General features: G+C 49.4%; 7 protein-coding genes across 7 annotated transcripts; 3 read left to right on the top strand and 4 right to left on the bottom strand.

The window, feature by feature from the left end:
* Positions 1-1,657: 1,657 nt before the first annotated feature.
* Positions 1,658-2,278, top strand: KY384_002131 (uncharacterized protein; the record flags this gene model as incomplete). Its single annotated transcript, XM_044810657.1, has 2 exons — positions 1,658-2,120; positions 2,166-2,278. 2 exons carry the CDS (start codon positions 1,658-1,660, stop codon positions 2,276-2,278), a joined length of 576 nt encoding a protein of 191 aa, XP_044672631.1.
* A 156-nt stretch (positions 2,279-2,434) lies between these two features.
* Positions 2,435-5,155, bottom strand: KY384_002130 (uncharacterized protein; the record flags this gene model as incomplete). The annotated part of the gene is made up of 4 exons (XM_044810656.1): positions 2,435-3,082; positions 3,130-4,513; positions 4,565-5,016; positions 5,066-5,155. The coding sequence occupies 4 exons, from the start codon at positions 5,153-5,155 to the stop codon at positions 2,435-2,437; spliced, it is 2,574 nt and encodes an 857-aa protein (XP_044672630.1).
* Positions 5,156-7,458: 2,303 nt separating this feature from the next.
* On the top strand, positions 7,459-7,952 carry KY384_002129 (uncharacterized protein; the record flags this gene model as incomplete). Its single annotated transcript, XM_044810655.1, has 3 exons — positions 7,459-7,488; positions 7,559-7,725; positions 7,784-7,952. The coding sequence occupies 3 exons, from the start codon at positions 7,459-7,461 to the stop codon at positions 7,950-7,952; spliced, it is 366 nt and encodes a 121-aa protein (XP_044672629.1).
* Positions 7,953-9,688: 1,736 nt separating this feature from the next.
* KY384_002128 (uncharacterized protein) lies at positions 9,689-10,786 on the bottom strand (the record flags this gene model as incomplete). Its single annotated transcript, XM_044810654.1, has 2 exons — positions 9,689-10,341; positions 10,732-10,786. 2 exons carry the CDS (start codon positions 10,784-10,786, stop codon positions 9,689-9,691), a joined length of 708 nt encoding a protein of 235 aa, XP_044672628.1.
* Positions 10,787-11,732: 946 nt separating this feature from the next.
* On the top strand, positions 11,733-12,194 carry KY384_002127 (uncharacterized protein; the record flags this gene model as incomplete). The annotated part of the gene is made up of 1 exon (XM_044810653.1): positions 11,733-12,194. One exon carries the CDS (start codon positions 11,733-11,735, stop codon positions 12,192-12,194), a length of 462 nt encoding a protein of 153 aa, XP_044672627.1.
* Positions 12,195-12,227: 33 nt separating this feature from the next.
* KY384_002126 (uncharacterized protein) lies at positions 12,228-15,776 on the bottom strand (the record flags this gene model as incomplete). Its single annotated transcript, XM_044810652.1, has 4 exons — positions 12,228-13,170; positions 13,236-13,948; positions 14,196-14,227; positions 14,969-15,776. 4 exons carry the CDS (start codon positions 15,774-15,776, stop codon positions 12,228-12,230), a joined length of 2,496 nt encoding a protein of 831 aa, XP_044672626.1.
* A 2,056-nt stretch (positions 15,777-17,832) lies between these two features.
* Positions 17,833-20,268, bottom strand: KY384_002125 (uncharacterized protein; the record flags this gene model as incomplete). Its single annotated transcript, XM_044810651.1, has 5 exons — positions 17,833-18,620; positions 18,672-19,418; positions 19,472-19,673; positions 19,729-19,930; positions 19,988-20,268. The coding sequence occupies 5 exons, from the start codon at positions 20,266-20,268 to the stop codon at positions 17,833-17,835; spliced, it is 2,220 nt and encodes a 739-aa protein (XP_044672625.1).
* Positions 20,269-20,485: the final 217 nt, after the last annotated feature.

Below are 20,485 nucleotides of genomic sequence, written 5' to 3'. Positions count from 1 at the left end.
CGTGTTGGTCTCACAAGACGACATCACGTGAAGATGGTGGCAAACATTCTTGTGTGAGAAAAGGCTTGACTACGTTCATCAAGATCAAGCTTCCACATGGTCTTGGGAGTTTTGAAAAAAATGGAAAGTAGCCAGCAACTGTTGTATGAAATTGACGCAGTGGCTACTTCTCCCCTGGCCGCATCTAGCATCAATAGCGAAAGGGACCGGGTTCCACGCTGGCAAGATTTGGCATGATGACTGTGTGGAGTGAAATATGCACGATTGTCTAGCCAAATTTCCTCGACACTTTGAAGGAAGGATCGAAACACTCAATGTGAATCTGGATTTGGCGTTGCCGCATGAGACCCTCATTAGCAGACGCTCACCGCAGACTCATCAGCATGGTGACTATTGGGACCCACTACATATGTGGGCTCCAAGGCTCCGTACGGGTTTGGGCAAGCCCTTCTGATCAGTTGTGTAAGTATGGGTCTTGGTAAGGAGGACCCCCAAAATATGTCACCCCCAACAAACTGCAGACACACTAAGATGATCAATCTACCCAGAAAACATACCCGTTGGGACAACTGCGTTGAGCCCACCCTAACCGTTTGGTAATAATGCATCCTCAGTACACAAGCGCTAAAGGGTGTCATCCTTCCCAAGATCCATGTAGTCATCAGGGTTTGAACGCTCTGTAACGTTCGTCTCAATACGCTAGAACCTCAGTCTCGTCATGATGACTGTAGTGTAGAGCGAATATCGCGACGTTACTTTGCTGCAATCGCAAGGCGCTGATCGTTTTGGTATAGTTGATTCAACGCTAAGATCCTAGGTCTATCATTCTGAGTGGCGAGCATTAACCCGTACGGTTGATCAGAGCCTCGATGGGCTTTGCTTAGCCCCTCTTCACTAGCCTTGAAAACATAGATATCACAGGCACGACCCCAACTCGTGCAAACCAAGGGGTAGCCCAAACGGACCCGATCAGTCTTAAGGGCAGCAAAGCCTTTACCATGGCGTATGCCGTAGCCAACCTACCCATGCTGATTAGCACTCTTCCGCTCAGAAAATACACAAAAGCCACGCACTCAACGACCAGCCTTGTGCCTCCCTCGCCTTTATTCCACCACCTGCCTCTCCTCGCTTGTGCAATACCTTCCTCGTCATGTTTACCGAGCCAGCCTCTCTTCCTGAAATATCGTCCTGACTTCTCCAAGCCCTCTGAGATCCACTTTCCTTCACTTATGTAGGGTGGCAGCCAGTTAGTATAATGGAACACGGCAGCGAACCCCACAACAGGCACTACAGCAGAGACTTCATGTAGAACGAGGAATGATATGATATGCGATACCGGCGCATTGAAAACGCGCGCGGTGTAAGGCTGTAGGAACTTTGGTAGCTTTCTCTGAATTCGCTGGAAGTGAGAGCGATACTTGTCATCTGGTGGAGGCTTGGTCGAATACGTACGATATCTGGAATATCGGAGGCCGAATCGGAGAGGACGGCATTGTTGCGTGAGTAAGCGTGATGTCGTAGGTCGGAGCATTGGTTCGAGATGTTAGGTGAAACTTGTGGCCAAAGAAATCAATCACACATTTTATCGTGAGACCACCCCTTGACCCAATCTATCTGCCTCAGGAATCATGATTTCTTCCTTCAAACGTATCGAGACATGAATACACCAGCTCCTCGACCTTTCGACGGTGTTCGCTCGCCTTTCCAATTCCCAAAGTCGCATTCCTTCCCCCCACTCTACACCCTCCAGCCTCATCCCACAACTCGCCTAGCTCAATACCAGAAATGGTCTCGCACGATCCAGCTCTACTGTCGTTACGAACGTCTCTTTCGCCTTGCCATCCCCTCATGCCTTGATCTCCCGCTTTTCAAGAATACAGAGATCAGAAAGAGGCTGGCTGAGCGGGATGTCAGAGAAGTCCTCAATTGGATTGCCTCGGATGAAGGGGGAATGAGGGGCGAATGGTTGGGCAAAGATGTCTTTTGGGTGTACTGGAAGCGGCCAGAGGAGTGGGGAGAAGACATCTTGAGATGGATAGATGCTGTGGGTCAGAAGGGCACCGTGCTTACGTTCTACGAAATGTTACATGGAGAGGGAACAGTCGAACAAGGCATGCTGAGTCGGGTGAGAGAATTGCTGCATGTAGCTTGCTGACTATGTTCAGATTTCCACGACATGGACCCCGAATTATTCGCGAAGGCCATGCAGTTCCTGATAAAAAAGGGAAAGGCTCAAGTCTTCGGCGACGAGGATTCGAGGGGTATCAAGTTCTTCTGATAACCATGCTCTTCACTCCACCTCTGTAAACACAAGCCACTTACACATGCCACATACATCAGGCACCATAATGTCGACCGTCACTCATCTTCAACAGTTCCGAAGCTCAACCGTACATGCACCGACGCCACGCTGAACACGGACAGCTCTACATAATCAGATCACAGATGTACCGATATCTTTGTCAGTCAAAGCGTACGAGTCACCAGAGAGTATGTGTTGCGACAACGCCATCTGTAATAACCAGTCATGTCGGACGATCTTCGCAATCTTGTTATTTGAATCTGCCATCTGACGGAACCTCTGCCATAATTTCCCCTCTTCTGGTGTAGTGCCACTGACGAGATAAATGTGTTCGGGCTTCGCTTCTGTATCGGAAGGAACCTCTACTGATCCTGCGCGAAGAACCTGGTTGCTACCCGCTCGAGCACGGTAGAGCATCCATTTCCCACCATTTGCCTCAGTAATTGCCTTGTATGTGTCGGGGCCGCCATGCACGCTTTCAGTGCAGTATATCGTGCATCCCTTCAAGAGGTGACCTTTGTTAGCTTTTGCTCGAAAAAGTGCGTCGGCTAATCTATAACCAGATTGTTTCTCGTAGGCTTGATCATGCAGCAAATACTCGTTGGGATCCAGACATCGGTTTGAACCTAGGCAATCGTCGATGAAGTTGGTGCTAATAATGGAGGGGCCATGTGCTATTGCACACAGAAATTTTCGGGTACGAACGACATGGGGCGAAGCTAAATGCGTGCATTTTGACGGATCTGCGACGACCAGTATGCCCAGTTCTCGAAGTTGTGACTAGAATGGTCAGCACCGTAAATGAAAAGAGAGGCTATTGAGCGTACTCGTTCTTCGGTTTCGATTTTGGCCGTTTGACCAACCCATCGCTTGTATCCAGACAGGAGTACCCGTATCACAACTGGCGGCAACCCACTCGTCTTCTTTCGTTTCGCGGCCTTTGTGTCTTCCTCAGTACCAGCGTCAGCGTTCTCATCCATGGATTTGGAGCGCTTTCTTTGGCCATTCTGCACGAGATCATCAGTCTTCTTTCGGCCGCCGTGGATGACACCGCCGACTCGCTTGCTCTCCTTTTCAAATAGCGCAATATCTGGCGCAAGGTTTTGCAATTTGGCGGCTGCCATTGCTTTCGCGCTTCTGCTCCCTGTTGTTGAGGGTGTCTCATTTTCCTTTCCTATTTTTCTACCTCTTGGGTTGGCGGGCGTTTGCAAAGTTTCACCATCTGTGTGACGGCGATTAGCCTTGGACGCTCTCGGTGTGGTTCCATCTGATGGTAGCGGCACCAACACAGCTGATGCATCCTGCGCAGTCTTCGCTGGTCCAATCTCAAGAGTTTTACCAGCCTTTTGCTTGTGGACTGGCTCGTCCTCTTCAATATCCCGTACGTCTGATCCAGCTGGGAAAAAGTGTCGCTCAACGGCCCTTTTATCGATTTCTGTCTGACCCACTATCTCTCCAAGGTTTGTTCGATTTGGAAATTGAGTGTATGTGGATTTTGAAATGGTCTGTACTTGCCATTGAGCATAGCTTTCTTCTAGCCAAAGATGATTCACTATATGGATATTCCATTCTTTTGCGGCATTGCACTTTTCGCTGTTTGGGTGAGCAGTAATTAGGTGCGTGTTATCGTCCTTCATGGTCTTCGTGAACTCCGCACCAGCAGCAATCGCTAGGTTTTCTAGGTAAATGCGTGCCTCACCGTTATAATTTGATACGCTGATACGAAATGGCTTGAAACCCGGGATTCCCTGCCTAGAGATTGGGTAATGCAGAAGGCGTCGCATAGGCGAGGTCCATGCATTGTGCGTAATTAGGTGATATAGCCAGGCAAGACTCCCCACTGTCTTGCCTGCCCGTGAAGCGACTCGATAATCTCGAGACTCTCGGTGTTGACAAACAAGGTAATCAGCTTTATGCACACTTCCAGTCATGGATCCTCCCCCGTCTGTGATAAGGTCCTCTATCGTACCTCGGAGTCGACTATTTATCCCTAGATCAGCCGCAAGCATGACAGTTTTGGACTTGAAGATAGTTAATGAAGGCTTTTGTAGTGTGGGTAGTTGCTGCGGTTGAGCAGTTGAAGACCCTCGTAAATCGTTCCTATGGGCATCAGGCGGTTTTTCAGAGGTACCATTTTGCAATATCTTTGGATTTGGTAGACAGTAAGGCTCTTCAATCAGCCTTGCGCGAATCTTGAGACAGTCGTCGATCCTATATCTGTCAGTGACTCGCGTACCAGAAGATCCAGAAGGAGCTCAATACCAGTGTGGTAAAACTATCTTGCAATTCAAATTCTTTCCGAGAGCAATCTTGCATTTCTCTGATTCTGTCGTCAGAGCAACAATGTGAGTGACCTGTTTTGTGACTGCGCTCGAGTACAGTCCTCCTACTGCGAGTACATAACCAACAATTGCATCCTTGTCGCCCTCTGGTAGGTCGCTGGCACAGCAAACAATCAAGCCGGAGAAAAACATTCTTGGATCAGCGCTGTACTGCCTTGGGTTTGCCTGTCGGCGTTTCGACAAAGAAGCCGTGGCCCATTCTGGCGTCACGATTGACTTGCCTAAGGATGGTTCGGCCGCTGCTTCAAAATCTGGAAAATCAACGGTCCTGGTAATGATGTGGGTGGTTGTTTCTAGATCGATCTCTTTGTATTCCTGCGAAGAATGGGAAGGAGCAGGAATTGCGCCTCCCTCCGTTAGGAGCTCCGTAAGCTACAAAATGAATGAGCTCCATGTTGGGCGCCACTACAGGTGGACTTACCCAATGAATTTCTTCTGCTGGAAGTTTGTCACTGTGAACAATGTGGAATCGCACCTGCGGCTGTGTGAAAAGCTGGCTTGCTTCAGCCATTCTGAGGGAAGAAGAGGTGGATAGCGTTCGCAAGTCACAGGAGGGAGAAACAAACGTCCTCCTATTGCTTGTTCGAGGTTGTTTAACCCCAGAAGCCGCGACGCGCCGGATAAATCACGTGCAAATTCTTGGCAGTCAATATATATAAAATATCAAATTGTTGATCCTCAACTAGGCCAGGTCAGGAACCTACATGTATCGTATCTTGAGACTGTAGTGTGTTGACGTATTTTACTTCCTTCTCTAGTCCGCAAAGAAAATCATAGGCTTTAGTCTCGCCACGGTGTCGCCATTCAAATCATTAACAATACGATAACCGGTCCGCCGTGGACTAATTAGTTAACAAGATATCTAGCTAGGCTTTATGTCTTAGTGAGCATGATTAACAACACCATTTCTATTCGGTGTGAAAGAGCATCTTATGCCAGTATAGTCTCTATAAGAGAATCCAAGAGCCCCTTTCCAATGCAAGACGCCGACTTCAAATCGCATTTAAGATATCAGCCTCGTGCATTTGACTAAGTTTGCGCCCACGTAAATGGCTTTCCCAAGAAAAGGTCTGAACTCATTTGGAGCAACCTTCATATGTTCTCGAAAGCTCGGAATCTGAATACCAAGGGTATGTGAGTTGCTAATGTCGTGCATCAAAATGTACATGGCATATCTTAACGAACATTCAACCGGCAACGATGCGAGTTGGAATGACCATATTCGAGATGCAACAAGAGCAAAAAGGAAAAGACCATGAGAACAGAAGAATGCGAGAGCATGCTCGGAAGCGAGCCAAGAACAAGCACTGTAGTCAATGTAACGCAATTGGCATTCTATTCGCATTTGCCCTTGATGATGTACGCCTCAACTAAGGAGCATAGTTTTGTGCACCATGAGAAGTTGAGAAGGACATTTTCGAAGACGCGAGTCTAACTTGAAATCTAATCTATCTTTCTATGATCTGCGGCGAAGCTATTTGTACTTGTTGGCCTCGCCATTGGAAAACTCACTCTTGTTTCTTATCCTCACCACTTCTGGAAATCTCCAAATTGTTGGCCAGATTAGATCGTACTCGTCTTGTCTCCCATTGAGGCAGTGCCTTAGCCATATCGCCCAGACTATATAGCAGTAAGCGCCCGTCCCTGTCATCAAATGCCACCAGCCATGGCCCTCCAGCAGTATGCCCCACGGCAAGCCCAGCTCTCTTCTCCAGCCGCGTAACTGGGAACAGAAAGCAATGTCCAAGCCCCACATCATGAAGCCCCCCAAGAACGTTGAGAGACCAGCCCCAATCAACAGCCACATCGTTCTCAGTATTGCTTGGTCCCTTTTGTCTTCCCCTCTGGACATCTCCTTTTCTTCTATTCCCATTGATCGTCCATGCCTCAACTTATATTTCCCCTCAGTGTTCTTTAGGCGGGGCCGCAGTGTGAACTCCATCACATACATTTGCCTGAATACGATGGTGACTGTGAGGAGGGCATAGACTCTTTGGTGGAAAGCCGGATCCTGAAGGTAGTGATAGTAGAGAGTGATGCCAATGGCGAGGATTATGAGGTGAAGGCTAAGCAGGATTTTGAATGACGAGCTGCGTGAGAAGGAGAATGTGGCATAGCACATTAGACACGTGGTATAAATCATGTTCAATTCATCGACGAGCTGCCATGGATCTGCGCCCTATTCAGCTCTACACCTTGAAGGTGATTGAGAGGTGGCCGCTGTACATTTCAGGGTGGCATGGAACCAAAAGCTCCCGGTTCCGACCAAGAGATAGCCAACGAAGCTGACAAGGAAGACGGCATCATGGCCATGCTTTACGCAGCTTCGTATTCCTATGTACGCGCAATAGACGAATAGTAGATTCGTTAAAGTATTCACTATCTCTGCGGCATACGGGGTAGCATAATAGTCCTGGGTTCCGGTCAGTCGGAAAATCGCGGGATAGAAGGCGGAGGGCAAACTTCTTCACACCAATTCAAGGTTGATGTTACCGGCTCCCAGTAACCATGTGTTGTGGATTCATATGGGACTGACGGTAGCCAAGAGGGCATTCTGTGCTTGCTTGATGGGAGAGTCTCGGAGGACTCATGTTACCTGAATAATGTCAGGGATTCGCCCCATGCCCTGCGGGTTGATGACTACCCGTAACTCCAGGCAGAACCGCCGCTATCCAACCTTATAAGCAGACCACCATTCTCCGCATCTGAATAATAGAAGATAGGTTGCCCATTTCCCCTTCCTCAGACAAGGTAGAATTTTCAGGAGAAAGACCTAAGTGAGTACACGGCATCTGGAGAAGGGGCTCTTCAACAATGTCAATCCCCAATGAAGCGCTACAGAAAGTAAGTGACACGGCAGAGGCACCAAGAGGCACCATAGAACCCTAAAAAACTTGATTGACGATATCTTTAGCTCGCTATCGAGATCGAAGCTCAAGCCAATTCTGCACAGAGAGACATCAATCTTGTCAAAGCAGCTATAGCAGCCAAACAGCGAGATACCCGGATGCTGGAGATCACGTCTACGGAGGTCAAGCAAATGGAACAGGAGACTAAGCTTTACGAAGGGGTGGGGAAGATGTATTTTGCCAGCCTCGCGCTCATAGAAAGTAACTTCGGCTGACTTTGATGTTTACAGGTTTGTCTTTAGTCCAAGACAAGACGTCGAAAAACGAATATCGTCAAATGTTACGGAGCTCAAGTCTGACATCGGAAGTCTAAACAAGAAATTGCATTATCTGGAAACGACGCACAAGAATAGTCGAGAGCACATTGAGAAAATCATTGGCTCCAGTATGAAGAGCTGAAAAGACGCTGATATGAAACCTCGGCGTTCTTTCTATATTCGCATCTCGGCTGCCACATTGGTATCTAATCTGGTCGCCTGCTGTCCAGTATCGATTGGGTCGAGCGGAGCATGCATGAAACGAACAACATGTTGAGACGGCAAGAAGTCTTTGATAGCCGTGTATCGTCATGATGGTCATCCATTCTCATCAGGCATTGAGCCAAATGCTAGGCAGCAAATTGTGGCACAACGTGAGAGAGGGTCGCAGAGTTCCGAGTTCTGGCCCATTGTCCTTACATCCATCGGGTTATGCAATGAATAAGAATCCGAACTTCTAACGGTATATTTCAATGCTACTCTTGCAACAATTGTAAAGATTCGAAAAAGAGCAGTGGCTCTATCGAGCTGGATGCGCTAGGGAGGAGCACACACAAGTCTGGTTATGCTGGGGAATGAAGCCTGTAAAGAGAGGCACACCTGGTCGATTATCTATCTCTAGCTCACCTCTGGCTGAAGTGGGTCTGGTAGAAATGAGCTCTGAAAGGAGCCACATATTGTCACTTGTTGAACTACTGTTTGCTTGTGAAGCCTCGCATTCTAAATCTGAATCTTATTGCTGATTTTGGTAATGCCAACAACCAATCAGTCGCCGTTGGTATCAGGATGCAGAATACGGCACAGCCTTACTGCTAAATGACGTCGTTCCTGCTGCGGGGCTTTCACATATCTTTGCGTGGAGTTGTTGGAGGCACTGTGCTCATACGCTGCGGCAGACAACACGGTGAAGCATATAACATGGGTCAGGATAGCAGCAAGTCCAAAGCACAAGACGGCGCACGTCCTACGGTGGATGAAAATGGCCCCTCAGAAACAACGACTGATGGACCCCCGCCATATCAGGCTTCAAGACCAAATAAGAATTGCTCGAATGTCAGGGGATGCTCCGGATGCGTAAACTGCTCAAAGTAAGCTATTGCTGATCATTTTCACCTGCTTCAGTAGGACGCATGCACCACGGAGGCCTCTAAGCACCCAGATGCCCCTTCTTCCTCGCTTATCCATCGAAACCCAGCTCAAGATATGCCTTGACCAATTTTGGGATTAGTTCGGAAAGGCAATGCTAACAAGCAAATAGTTGTGACGATTGCGATTCATGCCGAAATTCCTCAAAGTGAGTGTCCGATCATGACCAGCTCTTTCTTGAAGCAAAAGCCACCCACATGTACACGAAGCACGTAGTACTACCCTCCATTCAGTGGACCTTTGACTTGCTTTCCCCCCTCGAGATCTGCAAGGCTAATTCGAATACTAGTTGTCAAAATTGCAATTCCTGCAATAATTGCTCGAAGTAAGTGTTTCATTCCCCTTTTACCAGCGACGTATACGGCAAATGTCAATGGCTCAGACGGCTCTTCCATCCTGCTCACTATGTTCTTGACATTCAAGCTACCACACATTTTACGGATTTGAGAGGTAGCTCCCGAGGCTAATAACAATCAGTTGCCGGTCATGTGCCTCGTGCGTCAACTGCTCAAATTGCAGTGGCCTAGTCGGCGCCAAAAATGTCTCCAATGAGCATAGATAGGCCAGATTGAGCGAAGTAGGGAGTGGAACAAGGTGGAGCATGTACACTCCATGGTTACAGTCACAGTACAGACTTTACAAAGCATCCTGAATGAGAAGGGTCTCGGTTCACGCAAAACTTATCTGATCAATGCAAAAATTTGAACCACGTTGTCAACTTACTCTGTCAAGCTAGCCTAACAACAGAATCATTGCGAACCCAGCCACCATCATGGAGCCACCAACAGCTCCAATTCCCGCCTTAACAGCCGCACCTGTGAAGCTCGGCGCAGTCGGCGCAGTCACACTTCCTGTCGCGCTCGCCGTCGTGCCACCTCCAGCACTTGCACTTGCACTACTCCCCGCAGAGCCAGTGGTATTCACGACCTGGAAATAATTCCCAGCCACCAAATCCCCCACGCCCTTCTCTTGGGTGAATCCCTGCACATTGAAGCTCCGCCTATTGCCCGGTGACTTACTCACATTATCCGGGCTGAAGGGGCTGTCCTCGGGCGGCGGCGCAAATCCCGCTTTTTGCTCGAAAAGGTAGAAGACATAGGAATGCGGAATATCGGCCGGTGGAGGCGAGGGGGCGGCATAGAAAGCGATGGGGGAGGTGGTGTTGACAAGGGTGCCGTTGGCAGTGAAGGTGAGGCCCGCTTGCCAGAAGTGGAGCAGCGTGGTGCGGTTGGCGGAGATGCCGGGTGCGAGGGGAAGCTGATAGGTAGGGTTCAGGGAGGAGGTGTCGATTGTGAGGGCGTTGATGGAGAGGTCGATCAGGAGCAGGGTGTATGTTGTGTTTGGAGTGGTTGAGATGTAGGAAAACGTGGGGATTGTGGATGTTACTTGTGGTGGGTTAGTAAGGTGGTTTCAGGAGGGCTAATGATGGAAGCTGACGAGTTCGAGGGAGCAAATCGCCTGGTGTCACTGGGGTGCTGCCATAAGTCACTGGGGTGCTGCCATAAGTCACTGTGAGGGGATTGGATGTCGCTGGTATCGTGTAGGGTGGAGTCTGGGCGAAGATGTGAGCAAGATGAGCTGCAATGACAATGAAAATGCAAATTTTGAAATGCATGATCGGTACAAGGGCAAGGAGAGAGCCTCCAGCAAAACACAGCGATGGGTATCTCGAGTCAATTGATTTTCCGAGAGGAACTGTCCGTGAGTGCTATATAGACTATATAGCATCGAATCGATGACGGAGGCCGAGCCTCATTGCCGCACACCTCAGGTACCCGCGTCAACGCCAAGCTTTGCGTGATCTCCTGAACTAATTTTCGCGAGTTCCATTGTGCACAAAGGGCTGAGTTGTGGTAGTAGTATGTTCCCTCTCTGGGAATTAAGATCGAAGACAAGGGCAAGTCAGGCACAGCGTGTCATCCCGGCTTATAGCTTTGGAACGTGCATGGCCCGGCCGAAGGATCAAATTCACACGGGTGCCTGAGCTAATCTCACGACTTGTTCCATACGAGATTCTTTGGTGCCGTGTTGGATGATGACTTGTCCAGTTACGAGACATCTTGGGGCAAGACTCACTTACTTGGTATTAATATCATGCTTGTCTGTTGAGCACATCGGGGCCCTAAATCCTATAATGATTCAATAATTGGTCAATAGCGCCGCCCATCAAAGAGCTACCTTCGAAAGCGGATATGTTGACCAAGAATATCAAAAAATTGCTCAATCGTGCAAGTATTTCGAAAAAGCACAGCTCGCCAGAATCAACCAAGACTCCTCAAAATTCCGGGGAAATCAGCGACTCTACCGAAAAGTCTCGAGTTTTAATGTTCTCTCAAGAGCTACCATGTCTTCAAGACTCATGCTTGCTCTTCTCTAAACTACCCTTTGAGATCCGAGCACTAATCTACGAATTCTATTTCAGCACTTTCATGATTCACGTAGAAGAAACTAGCAACAGTCTTCCCTTCTTTGCATGTTCAAGAGCACAACCATGGGATGGTCACCGCCATTTGCAAGTCTCATCGGACGAGACCCTCTTGGATCAGAAAGGTAGCCAAAGAGGTAGAATCCTTCCACTATCTTTGACTTGTCGGAGAATGTAAGTGAAAACTCCTGGTCAGCTGCTAGCACATGACTCCCAAAGCTCTACCCCTTCCAAAGACCGTCTCAGCTGAGACCTCCAAGCTACGACGAAGCCCGGCCCTTCCTCTTCTCGCACTCCCATTTCACCACCTACCAACCCTGGCTCCTCCCGTCAATCAAAGACGCTTCTCGCATGAGCAAGCTGCATGTCGAAATCGAATTTCACCGCTTCCCGCAAATCACTAATAACACCGTGAACGACATCTCCATGCCGAAATGGAAATCCATCTGCAAAGCCATCGCTAATCTCCCCAGCCTCACCGATCTCGAAATGACACTTCTCCAGAAATTCTTCGGTGTGGAGGTCAAAGGCGCCGGGGAGGCTTCGGAGCTCATGGTTGGTGTACTGCTGCCTTTGAAGCAGATTCGTCCAAAAGGCGGGAGGGAAAGGTATCAAGTGAGGCTCGGATGGCGGTTGGATGAGGACGCAAGGAAGGGGTTGGGGGAGTGTCCGTTCCGGATTGTGAAGCTCAGGGAGGAGCGGCGGCGGCATGTGACTCCAACAACACTTGAGGATCTGATCGATGAGGGTGGTGGGCAGTTTGATGCATCTTTAGGAGACTTTCCCGTCCTCGGCGAGCAGCAGCTCGTTTGATGAGTGCCTTTATTGGGTCCACGTGGGCTGGAATCAAGTAGATCTGACAAAATCATATGCGGAATCCCAACCACGCAGACTGCTCTCCTTCAGCGTCTGGATATATTGCAACGTAGTACCTGGCCATATCCACGGTCCTTTGAAACCATCTTCTTCAGGATCAAATCTCCTTAGCCACGGCTTCTCACCAAAGTACCTTCCGTGATGAGCGAGAAAATCATCCACAACCTCCCGTTTCGGCATCAGATACCTGATATCGCTCTCCATGCTCCACTTCTCGACCAGCAAGAGGATATAGTCAACCTGTGCCTCTAACGCCGGGAGCACCGTCCCATTCACAGTCGGCGAGTACGGTCCCAACAACGTGAAAAGGTTAGGGAACTTGTCAGCAGCAACACCAAGATATGAGCGCGGCCGAGGACGCCACGAAGCCTGCATGTTCATCCCATCTAAGCCAATAATTGGGATTTGCGGGATCGAAGTGGTATCGAAGCCCGTGGCGCAAATGATGGCGTCGAGATCTGCGTGCGGGGTGCCTGACGAATCGATACAGCCGTCGTGAGTGAGAGAGGTGACACTGCCGAAGTTGGTGATTACGTTTTGAGCGGAGAGGGATTGGAGGTAGCCTGCTCCGGCTGTAAGGCGACGGCAGGAAGAGCCCGAGTCGGGGAATAGGTGGGCTCTTGGTAGGTGCGGTGGGAGGAAAGTGCGGAGTCTTTGGTTGTAGTGGGAGAGCGCTGCGTGTTGTTGAGGAGATCCGCGGAAATAATGATCAAAGTAGTCATTGATGATGGCCTCGTTGTGATCACGGAGAGCATTGTACGTCTCTGGATCTCTCAGACTTGCGAGTTCTTCGCTTGAGTACAGGTGCTGAATGTCCGAGACAGGCGGTAGTATCCAGGTTGGTGATCTCATGAAGAAAGTGACGTTTTTGACGTATGGTTGGATGGCAGGAAGGATCTGAACTCCAGAAGCACTGGTCACTTTAGCCGAAAGATCGAGTCCGATCTTTAGAATTCACTCGCTGAGTTATGATCTTACCCGTTCCCTATCAGTGCCACTTTCTTCCCTGTCAATTCATAAGACTGATCCCAAGCCGCACTATGCATCAGCTTTCCCCTGTAGACATCGAGATCTAGTACATTGGGAAAGCTCGGATGAGACAGATAACCACCCGCATTAATGAAGATATCGCAAGTCTGGCTAGAGACGATTTCTGATCGCAGATTCTTTACGTCAATTCTCCAATGATGCTTGTCGTCCAGCCATCGGGCTCCAAGAACGACGTGCTCTAACTTGATATACTGACTGAGGGAATATTTTCCACAAAACCCCTGAAAATATGTTCTGATATCAGTGGCTTTTGCGTAGGGAGCAGGCCAATCATGCTTTGGCTCGAACGAGAAAGTGTAATTATGAGATGGAATATCAGAAGTACAGCCAGGATAGCTATTCGCGTACCATGTGCCAGATACTTCTGGGCTTTTCTCGTATATTGTCAAGGACAAGTCGCTGAATGATTGTTGAACCTTGTATGCGAACAATAGTCCTGAAGGACCAGCACCTACGACTATGATTCGCACGCGTCTCCGGTCGTCGAAAGGCTGATAAGACTTTTGTGCGTGCTCTTTGCTGCGAGAAGCGGGCCGAAGCATTGGGATAGCCGGAGGAGTTGAGGATTCCAGATCGGTGTGAGAGCTATAATCAATCCTTGCAGATCTGGCCGTGACGACTTCATTCATGACTTTGAAGGTCTAGGGCAAAATGAATTGAGACGAAGCTCAGAGGAGCAATATTCATAACATGAAAATCACCAAACCATTTTCAACAAGTAAATATAGCAATACGGCATATATGCAGCGATTGTCACCTCATCCGACAGGTAATAGGCCTGGGTAGATTTGAGGCAGGCAAGTGGTTAGCTTCGGGCAAAGAACTAATACCGTCTGAGTGTAAAATTTCTACAAGCGTTCCCACATATGAATCTCAATCCAAACTCACATACCGCGATGAAGTGACACTGGCATTTTGGTCTAAACCATATCAGTCAAGCGGTTTCTTGCTCAGGAGGCAGGAATGAAGGGATGTGCATCTGAATGAAGGCAAGGAACGGTGAGCTGAAGCTATTCAATATGGTTGTTCAAATCATTGGTGCCTTTCCGAAGTCGATGGCTAGTGTTTTCTTGAGCCTATGCGAAAGACTATAGTTACTTGAGATCCGAGGACTAAAAAGGAACGACTTGACATGAGACCACTGCAGTTACAAATTCAGATACGTGAAGCAAGCTTGGGCAACCAGACGGATGAAAAGATTGCATTTTGGTGTTCGTAGACTAAATATAGCTGAACATGTCCGTCGCATACAAGTAAGAAAAAGCACGAGCCACGAGTACAATCCCAATCATCTCAAGCACAGCCCGAGAATGAAGGAAGACATCAGAACCGGCCGTGATACTGCAAAAAACAATCGTAAGGTGCATCTTGCGTCAAAGCAAGTCAATCGGCATGTTTCCTTCCCGTAATTCCTTGAACAAACCGAAATGAGATTCCTCGACCAAGCGTGGGATTCCTCGTCCCTTTCCCAGGGGGACATCCTCCCGCTTGATCTCTTTTGTTGTTGGCTCAACCCCAATCACATGGTCATAATAAACTTCTCTTCCATCGCGATAGACCCCTCCACCTAGCGTCGGTTGATATTTAATGCGTGAAACGATTGTCGTTAATAATTTACTGAAATTTTCCATTGCTCTGCATTCGATTCTTGTAATAGTCACGCTCCTCTTCCACCCGCTCGAGCTGTTGTCGTAATGATTCGTTTTCTTCTACTAAGTTCTCCTTCTGCTCAAGCCGTTTCTGTCTGGATTTCCTTGCCGCCATTGTGTTACGTGCTCGCTTGACGGCAATCGTGTCGTTAGGATCTTTGACAGTTATGACTGGCAGAGGCTTCTCCCTTTTCCGCACCCCAGATGTGAAGCTATGCTGCCGTCCAGAGTTGGAGGCCTTTTGGCCAGGCGAAGAGAATGTTCTCGACATCGATGGAGCAGGAGAAGCAGTGACAGAAGCGGGACTAGTTGTGTAGTGAGGGACTGCGCTCGAAGAAGAATTGTTCGATAAGGAATGTGCCATTGGAGCTCCTTGAGGTTGCTCTTCCATAGGTTCGAACAAGGGATGCCAGCTATCTGATCCATCAAGCTCTTCGTCTTTGTAGAACGGTGAAGCCTCGGTGCTGTGATGAATATACGGCGAGTCGTAGGTGGAAGTGTCAGGAGTTGTCAAGTTGGTCATGGTGGTGGAAGGAGGCGCAGACATGCTATCAATCATGACATCCTTGGGAGATACTGTTTGAGAAGTGGACTGTGCAGATGCCGGATAGCTAGTCAATAATTCGAATGAGTCGTCAAGATTGAACCCAGCGGGCTCCTCGAAGAATGTTGACTGACCACCCGGCGCCGTGGTCAAGTTCATCAGGTCGTTCTCCATGATTTGCATGTCTGATGGGAACATCGTTAGCGGGACATCTTCAGACCCATGTACTGATCTTGGTGAGCTACCTTCATTGTGCCCGTATGTTGGGTCCGCCATGATTGGCACGCTGCTAGTGCTTTGCGAGAACAGGGGAACAGGTGGACGAGTACGAGGTGAGCTGATCTGGCCAACGTTCGTCGACAAATTTGGGGCGGAGGCAGCGTAGTGAGAATGTTGACCGGCAATGTTGCTATGTGCTTGCAATGGGGACAATGCAGGGGATCCGATGAGACCACTCACACGTGGATTCCGGAGAGGCGAGACAGAAAGCTGTTGCGACGATAGACGATTTTGCTGATTCAATTGTCCGGGGCTATAGGAAGCCGCTCGCGAACTCTGACTAGGGAGAGTATGCGACGTCGCCGGCTGCAGCACGTTGTTGGAGTGCCTGCGAGCCCGGTGGATGTTGTCTTGTGCCGGAGTCGAGGAGAATAGCACAAAGTCCGCGCCTTGGTGGGGTTGTAGCGAAGTTGTATTCTGGGTTGGCGTGGGAAGCCTTGGTGATTGGGGTTGAGAAAGCCATTGTTTTGAGAGATCCGTGATGAACGACGTGGAGTCGCTTGGGGGAATGGTTGCTGTGAGACAGCAAGAACTCGGGCACTTGCGCGAAGCAAAGACTGAGCTCAGAAGTTCCTGGTGAGGAAGATCTGAGGTTGAAGTTGTGGATTGAGCGGGGTTTTGTATTTGGTCTGGGTACAGTTCTATCTTGTGGATAGAGAGAGACTGTGGTGGTGGGTAGATACCCTAGGCAGCCATATCAGATGGTGTCCAGGATGATAGTCTTTGGTTTTTGCTTCTGCTTGTTGTGTGTGGTTGTGTGTGGAATAATGATAGAAGGTGATGGATGGGTTAGGAAAGAAAGGAAGAAAGATCAGGCAGCGAGACGACTTATGAGTGGGGGAGAGTTGTGTGGGCGGTAGGGCTGATATGAGTCACAATGTCCGCAATGGACGGTAGTTGGCGCCAAGGGTTAAACCTCCCCTGCTACCAAAAGTAACGATACTCAGCCAAGCCGTCTAAGCGAAGGCAATATCCATTGGCCTGCATTGACTATAGAACTGGATTGCCGCCAATAAGCAAGAAGCTATTGACCTGCGCCCTGCGCACTGTGCGCAGCGAATAATTGCCTCAGGACGCCAGGAGGTGTCCGCTTAGGGAGCCAAGGCAGAGCGTCTCATATCCCTGAGGCAGAGACCAAAGAGTACAGGATGCCCTTTCCCTCTGACAGACAGGCAGAAGAACCTCTATGCTACGAGACCTGAGGGACGTCTGCCTCTTCGCTCCTTCCACGGCAGGACTCCAGTCCTTAGTCTGGAGGGAGCAGTGAATATACCGTTCATGTGAACCCTCATCATTCTTCACCGAATTGAACTTCCCCACCGAACTTTATACCCCAAGATCGAGATATCGTCAACTTCTCCACCGCTAACTGGCCAATCGTGCGGGCAGTGGGGAGCATTTCCATCGTGAGTCATTCCTGGATTTCTAAGCCTCCGAGTCCACAAGGTCCTTTTCTCACCGCAAGAGACTCGGTCAAAGAGGCTTATGCGGCCCTAGTCTTTAGTGCTGATGTCCGCGTCTGCTCATTTCGCCCTTGCCGTCCAGGCGCGCTCGGAGTTCCGCGCCCACTCAGTATCTGCTGAAAATGTTATGGATCAAACGCCTATGAGGAGCATGCAGAAAAGCTGGAAAATACGTGGAAAATACCTGGAAGGCAGTTGTAGGAAATACAGCTTGTCATTAAGTATTATGTGCGCGGGTAGGCCGCTCTCGTGCCCTAATGGCTGAGCGATCCACCCCTCTCCAATAAGAGACGGGGTGGTCGCGGGGTATCAAGACAATCAATGCTGAGGGTATTGAGCGAGGGTATCAACGCGATAAGAAGACCAAAAAAAGAAGAAAACCAAACACAACTCAATCTAGGTCTTTCCATCCCCAACGGTCAGACACCCTGAAACACCATGAGGACGTTACTGATCGAAACACCAGAGGCTTGGTGCCTGTGGGGTCTAAGCAACATTGCTGAATGCTGGCTGTTGCATGTAGAGTGATGTTGCTGTTTTTCGCTGCCACTGTTTCAAACATCCAAGTAGTCCAATTGAGAGGCTTTCGATTAGGCCTTGGTCTCCACCGGGGTGGGCTCCGCGGGCTTCGTTAGAGCTGCAACGCCCTCTGCTGTGGAAGGCTCGCCACCTGTAGTCGCTGATTTGATAGCTTTTTCGCCCTCCTCGATCTTTTTCTCGCCTTCTTCAATCTTCTTCTCGCCCTCTTCAATTTCCTTTTCGCCCTCTTTGATAGCCTTCTCGGCAGCAGAGGTACCCTTGGGAAGAGGCACGGCAGCCGCACCAGTCTTCGAAGCTTTTGAGTCTTTCTTGGGCTGAGCGCGACTTGCTTTTCGAAGGAGTCCACCAATACCACCTTCTTTCTTTTTCTTCTCGCCGTCGGTGAGCTCATCACCTGACGTAGTCTCGGGTTTCTTCTTCTTTTCCTCATCAACAAGGGTGTCGGGTTTCTTCTCCTTCTTCGTACCAAGGCCGCTGAAGAACGATGTTCGTCTCTTATCTGTAGGCGTGGTGGCGGATGTAGCGGCAGGAGACTCAACGGCGGTCTCTGGCTCCTTCTTGGTAATGGTTACGCCGCCTGGCGTTTCATATGTGGGAGAAGTCACTGGATTTTCGAGTTGCGGGGGCTCAGCGGCGACTGGTGTTGTCTCTTCTTTCTTCTCTACAGGAGAAGTCGTGTCCTTCTTGCCGAACAAGCCACCGAAGACCGAACTCCTCTTGTTTGGCTTCTCCTTTGTAGTGGAAACGGGTGTCGTATCTGCAGACTTCGTACCCTCCGTACCTGTGACTGGAACAGGCTCGAGGGCATCCTTCTTCTCATGTTCTGGTTTTTTAGAAGCTAGCGATAAGTTTAGTTTCAGTGTAAGAAATGAACCCCTCATTGACTTACCAGCGACACCAGTTGCAGCTGCCGCTCCAGCAGCAGCAACTGCTGCAGCTTCGTCAGCTTTAGCGGCCTTTTCGTCGTGCTTCTCTGCCTTTTCAACTTCCTTTTCAACCTTCTTTTCTGCCTTTTCGGCATCTTTCTCTGCCTTCTTCTCCTCCTTTTCGACTTTCTTTTCAGTTTTTTCGGCGTCTTTCTCAGCCTTTTTCTCCTCCTTCTCTTCTCGCTTCTCCTCTTTCTTTTCGTCCTTCTTCACTGCTGCGATGATATTTTTCTCGTCCTTTTTCTCTTCCTTCTTCTCCTTCTTCTCTTCCTTTTCGGCTTTCTTTGGCTCGTCCTTCTTGCCAAGGAGTCCACCGAAAATACTTCCTCGCTTGTTGCCCCGGGATTGTGAGCGACTCTTCTTATCTTTCTTATCATCCTCGGAAGACTCTTTCCTCGCTACGGCGGCCGCGGTAGCACCTCCAGTAGCTGCTCCAGCGGCGACTTCACCAGCATGTTCGGCCGTTGCGTCTTTCTTGGCTTCTTTGGTTGTTGCGGTGGTCGTCGGCTCGGCTGCTCCGTCGGTTTGAGGTGCAGGAGTTGCAGATGTAGTAAATGGCGTTTCCTGTTTACCATCGATTTCAGCTTTGACCTCCTTGGCTTCCTTTGACGCTGTTGTCTCCTTCGCTCGCTCCCGAGACTTGCTAGCTTTGTTGGGCCTTGAAAGGGAGCGCGATTTGCTCGTGGTGGCTGGGGCAGCTCCAGGTTTGCCTATGGAAAGCGATTAGTGCTCACACGTGCTGCATGTCGAATAGTTTATTCACCATATGTGTCCAATTGTGTCTTATAGCCTTCGCTACCGACAATCCCTTCTCTGGCAGTCTGAGCTTCGGTAGCCATTGGCCCCAGAGTTACAATCCAGCTATCGCGTTCGGCCTTCGTCTGGGCCTGGAAACTATGTTTCTGTCCGTTGAAATGAGCTGAGAAATCATTAAAGTTTCCTTTGGCGAGATCGCTCAGATCAGCCTAGATCGGTCGTGTCAGCGGGTTTGCCCAAGGATCAAGCTGGCTCATCGCTTACGAGATTGAGTATGCCCTGTGGATGGTCTTTATCCTCGGCGCGCTTGGCAAAGAATAATAGCCCTTTGCCAGTCTGCGTGGCGTGAGCAGCATTACCACGTCCAACGTCCTTTGGCTTTTCATTTCCTATGTACGCAGACAGGTTCTTGCTTTCAAGTGGAGCATCGCTGAGCCAGAAGTATTTCTTTGAAAAGAGGAGACCCCTTGATTAAGAATTTAGCTGACATCTTCAAAAGTAGGTCCAGAGAAAGCTATCATACTTGAGGCCGGGAGCTTTGTAGTTTAGGATTCCCTCGTTGATCGGCTTGGCCTCAACCATGACCTCCCCCTTGCCAACCTTCTCTTCCTTGATGGGGTTGACGACATTGGGAACTGCTTCAGCGGTCCCTTTGTCGGATGTGATACCCTCGGCTGGTCCGAGCGCGGGCTTCTCAGTTGTCTGCTCAGCAGTTGGAGGAGCTGTGGCAGTAGAGGTAGGGTCAGTAGATTTGATAGTAGCAGCAGGTGCCTCCTGTAGCGGAAGCTGCGTCTCGGTAGACATTGTATACTGTGACTAGATGATGGAGAGGGTTGTGGTTGACAGCAGGTGGTGTGACGTGTTCAATGTTTACAGAGCAACAAAGCCTTCAGGGTAGGTCAAGAGTAGAAGGCGGAAAAGCAGGTGCCAAATGCAGCTATGAGGATGATCAAAGAAGGTACAGGAGCAAAGCGGACAAGCTGCGTGAAGGAATAGAGAGGTAGGTAGCAGGTGTGATCGG

The sequence above is a fragment of the Bacidia gigantensis genome (assembly GCF_019456465.1).
Source record: "Bacidia gigantensis strain McMullin 20006 chromosome Unknown contig_134, whole genome shotgun sequence".
Taxonomy (NCBI): domain Eukaryota; kingdom Fungi; phylum Ascomycota; class Lecanoromycetes; order Lecanorales; family Ramalinaceae; genus Bacidia; species Bacidia gigantensis.
This window is presented reverse-complemented; position numbering and strand designations above follow the sequence as displayed.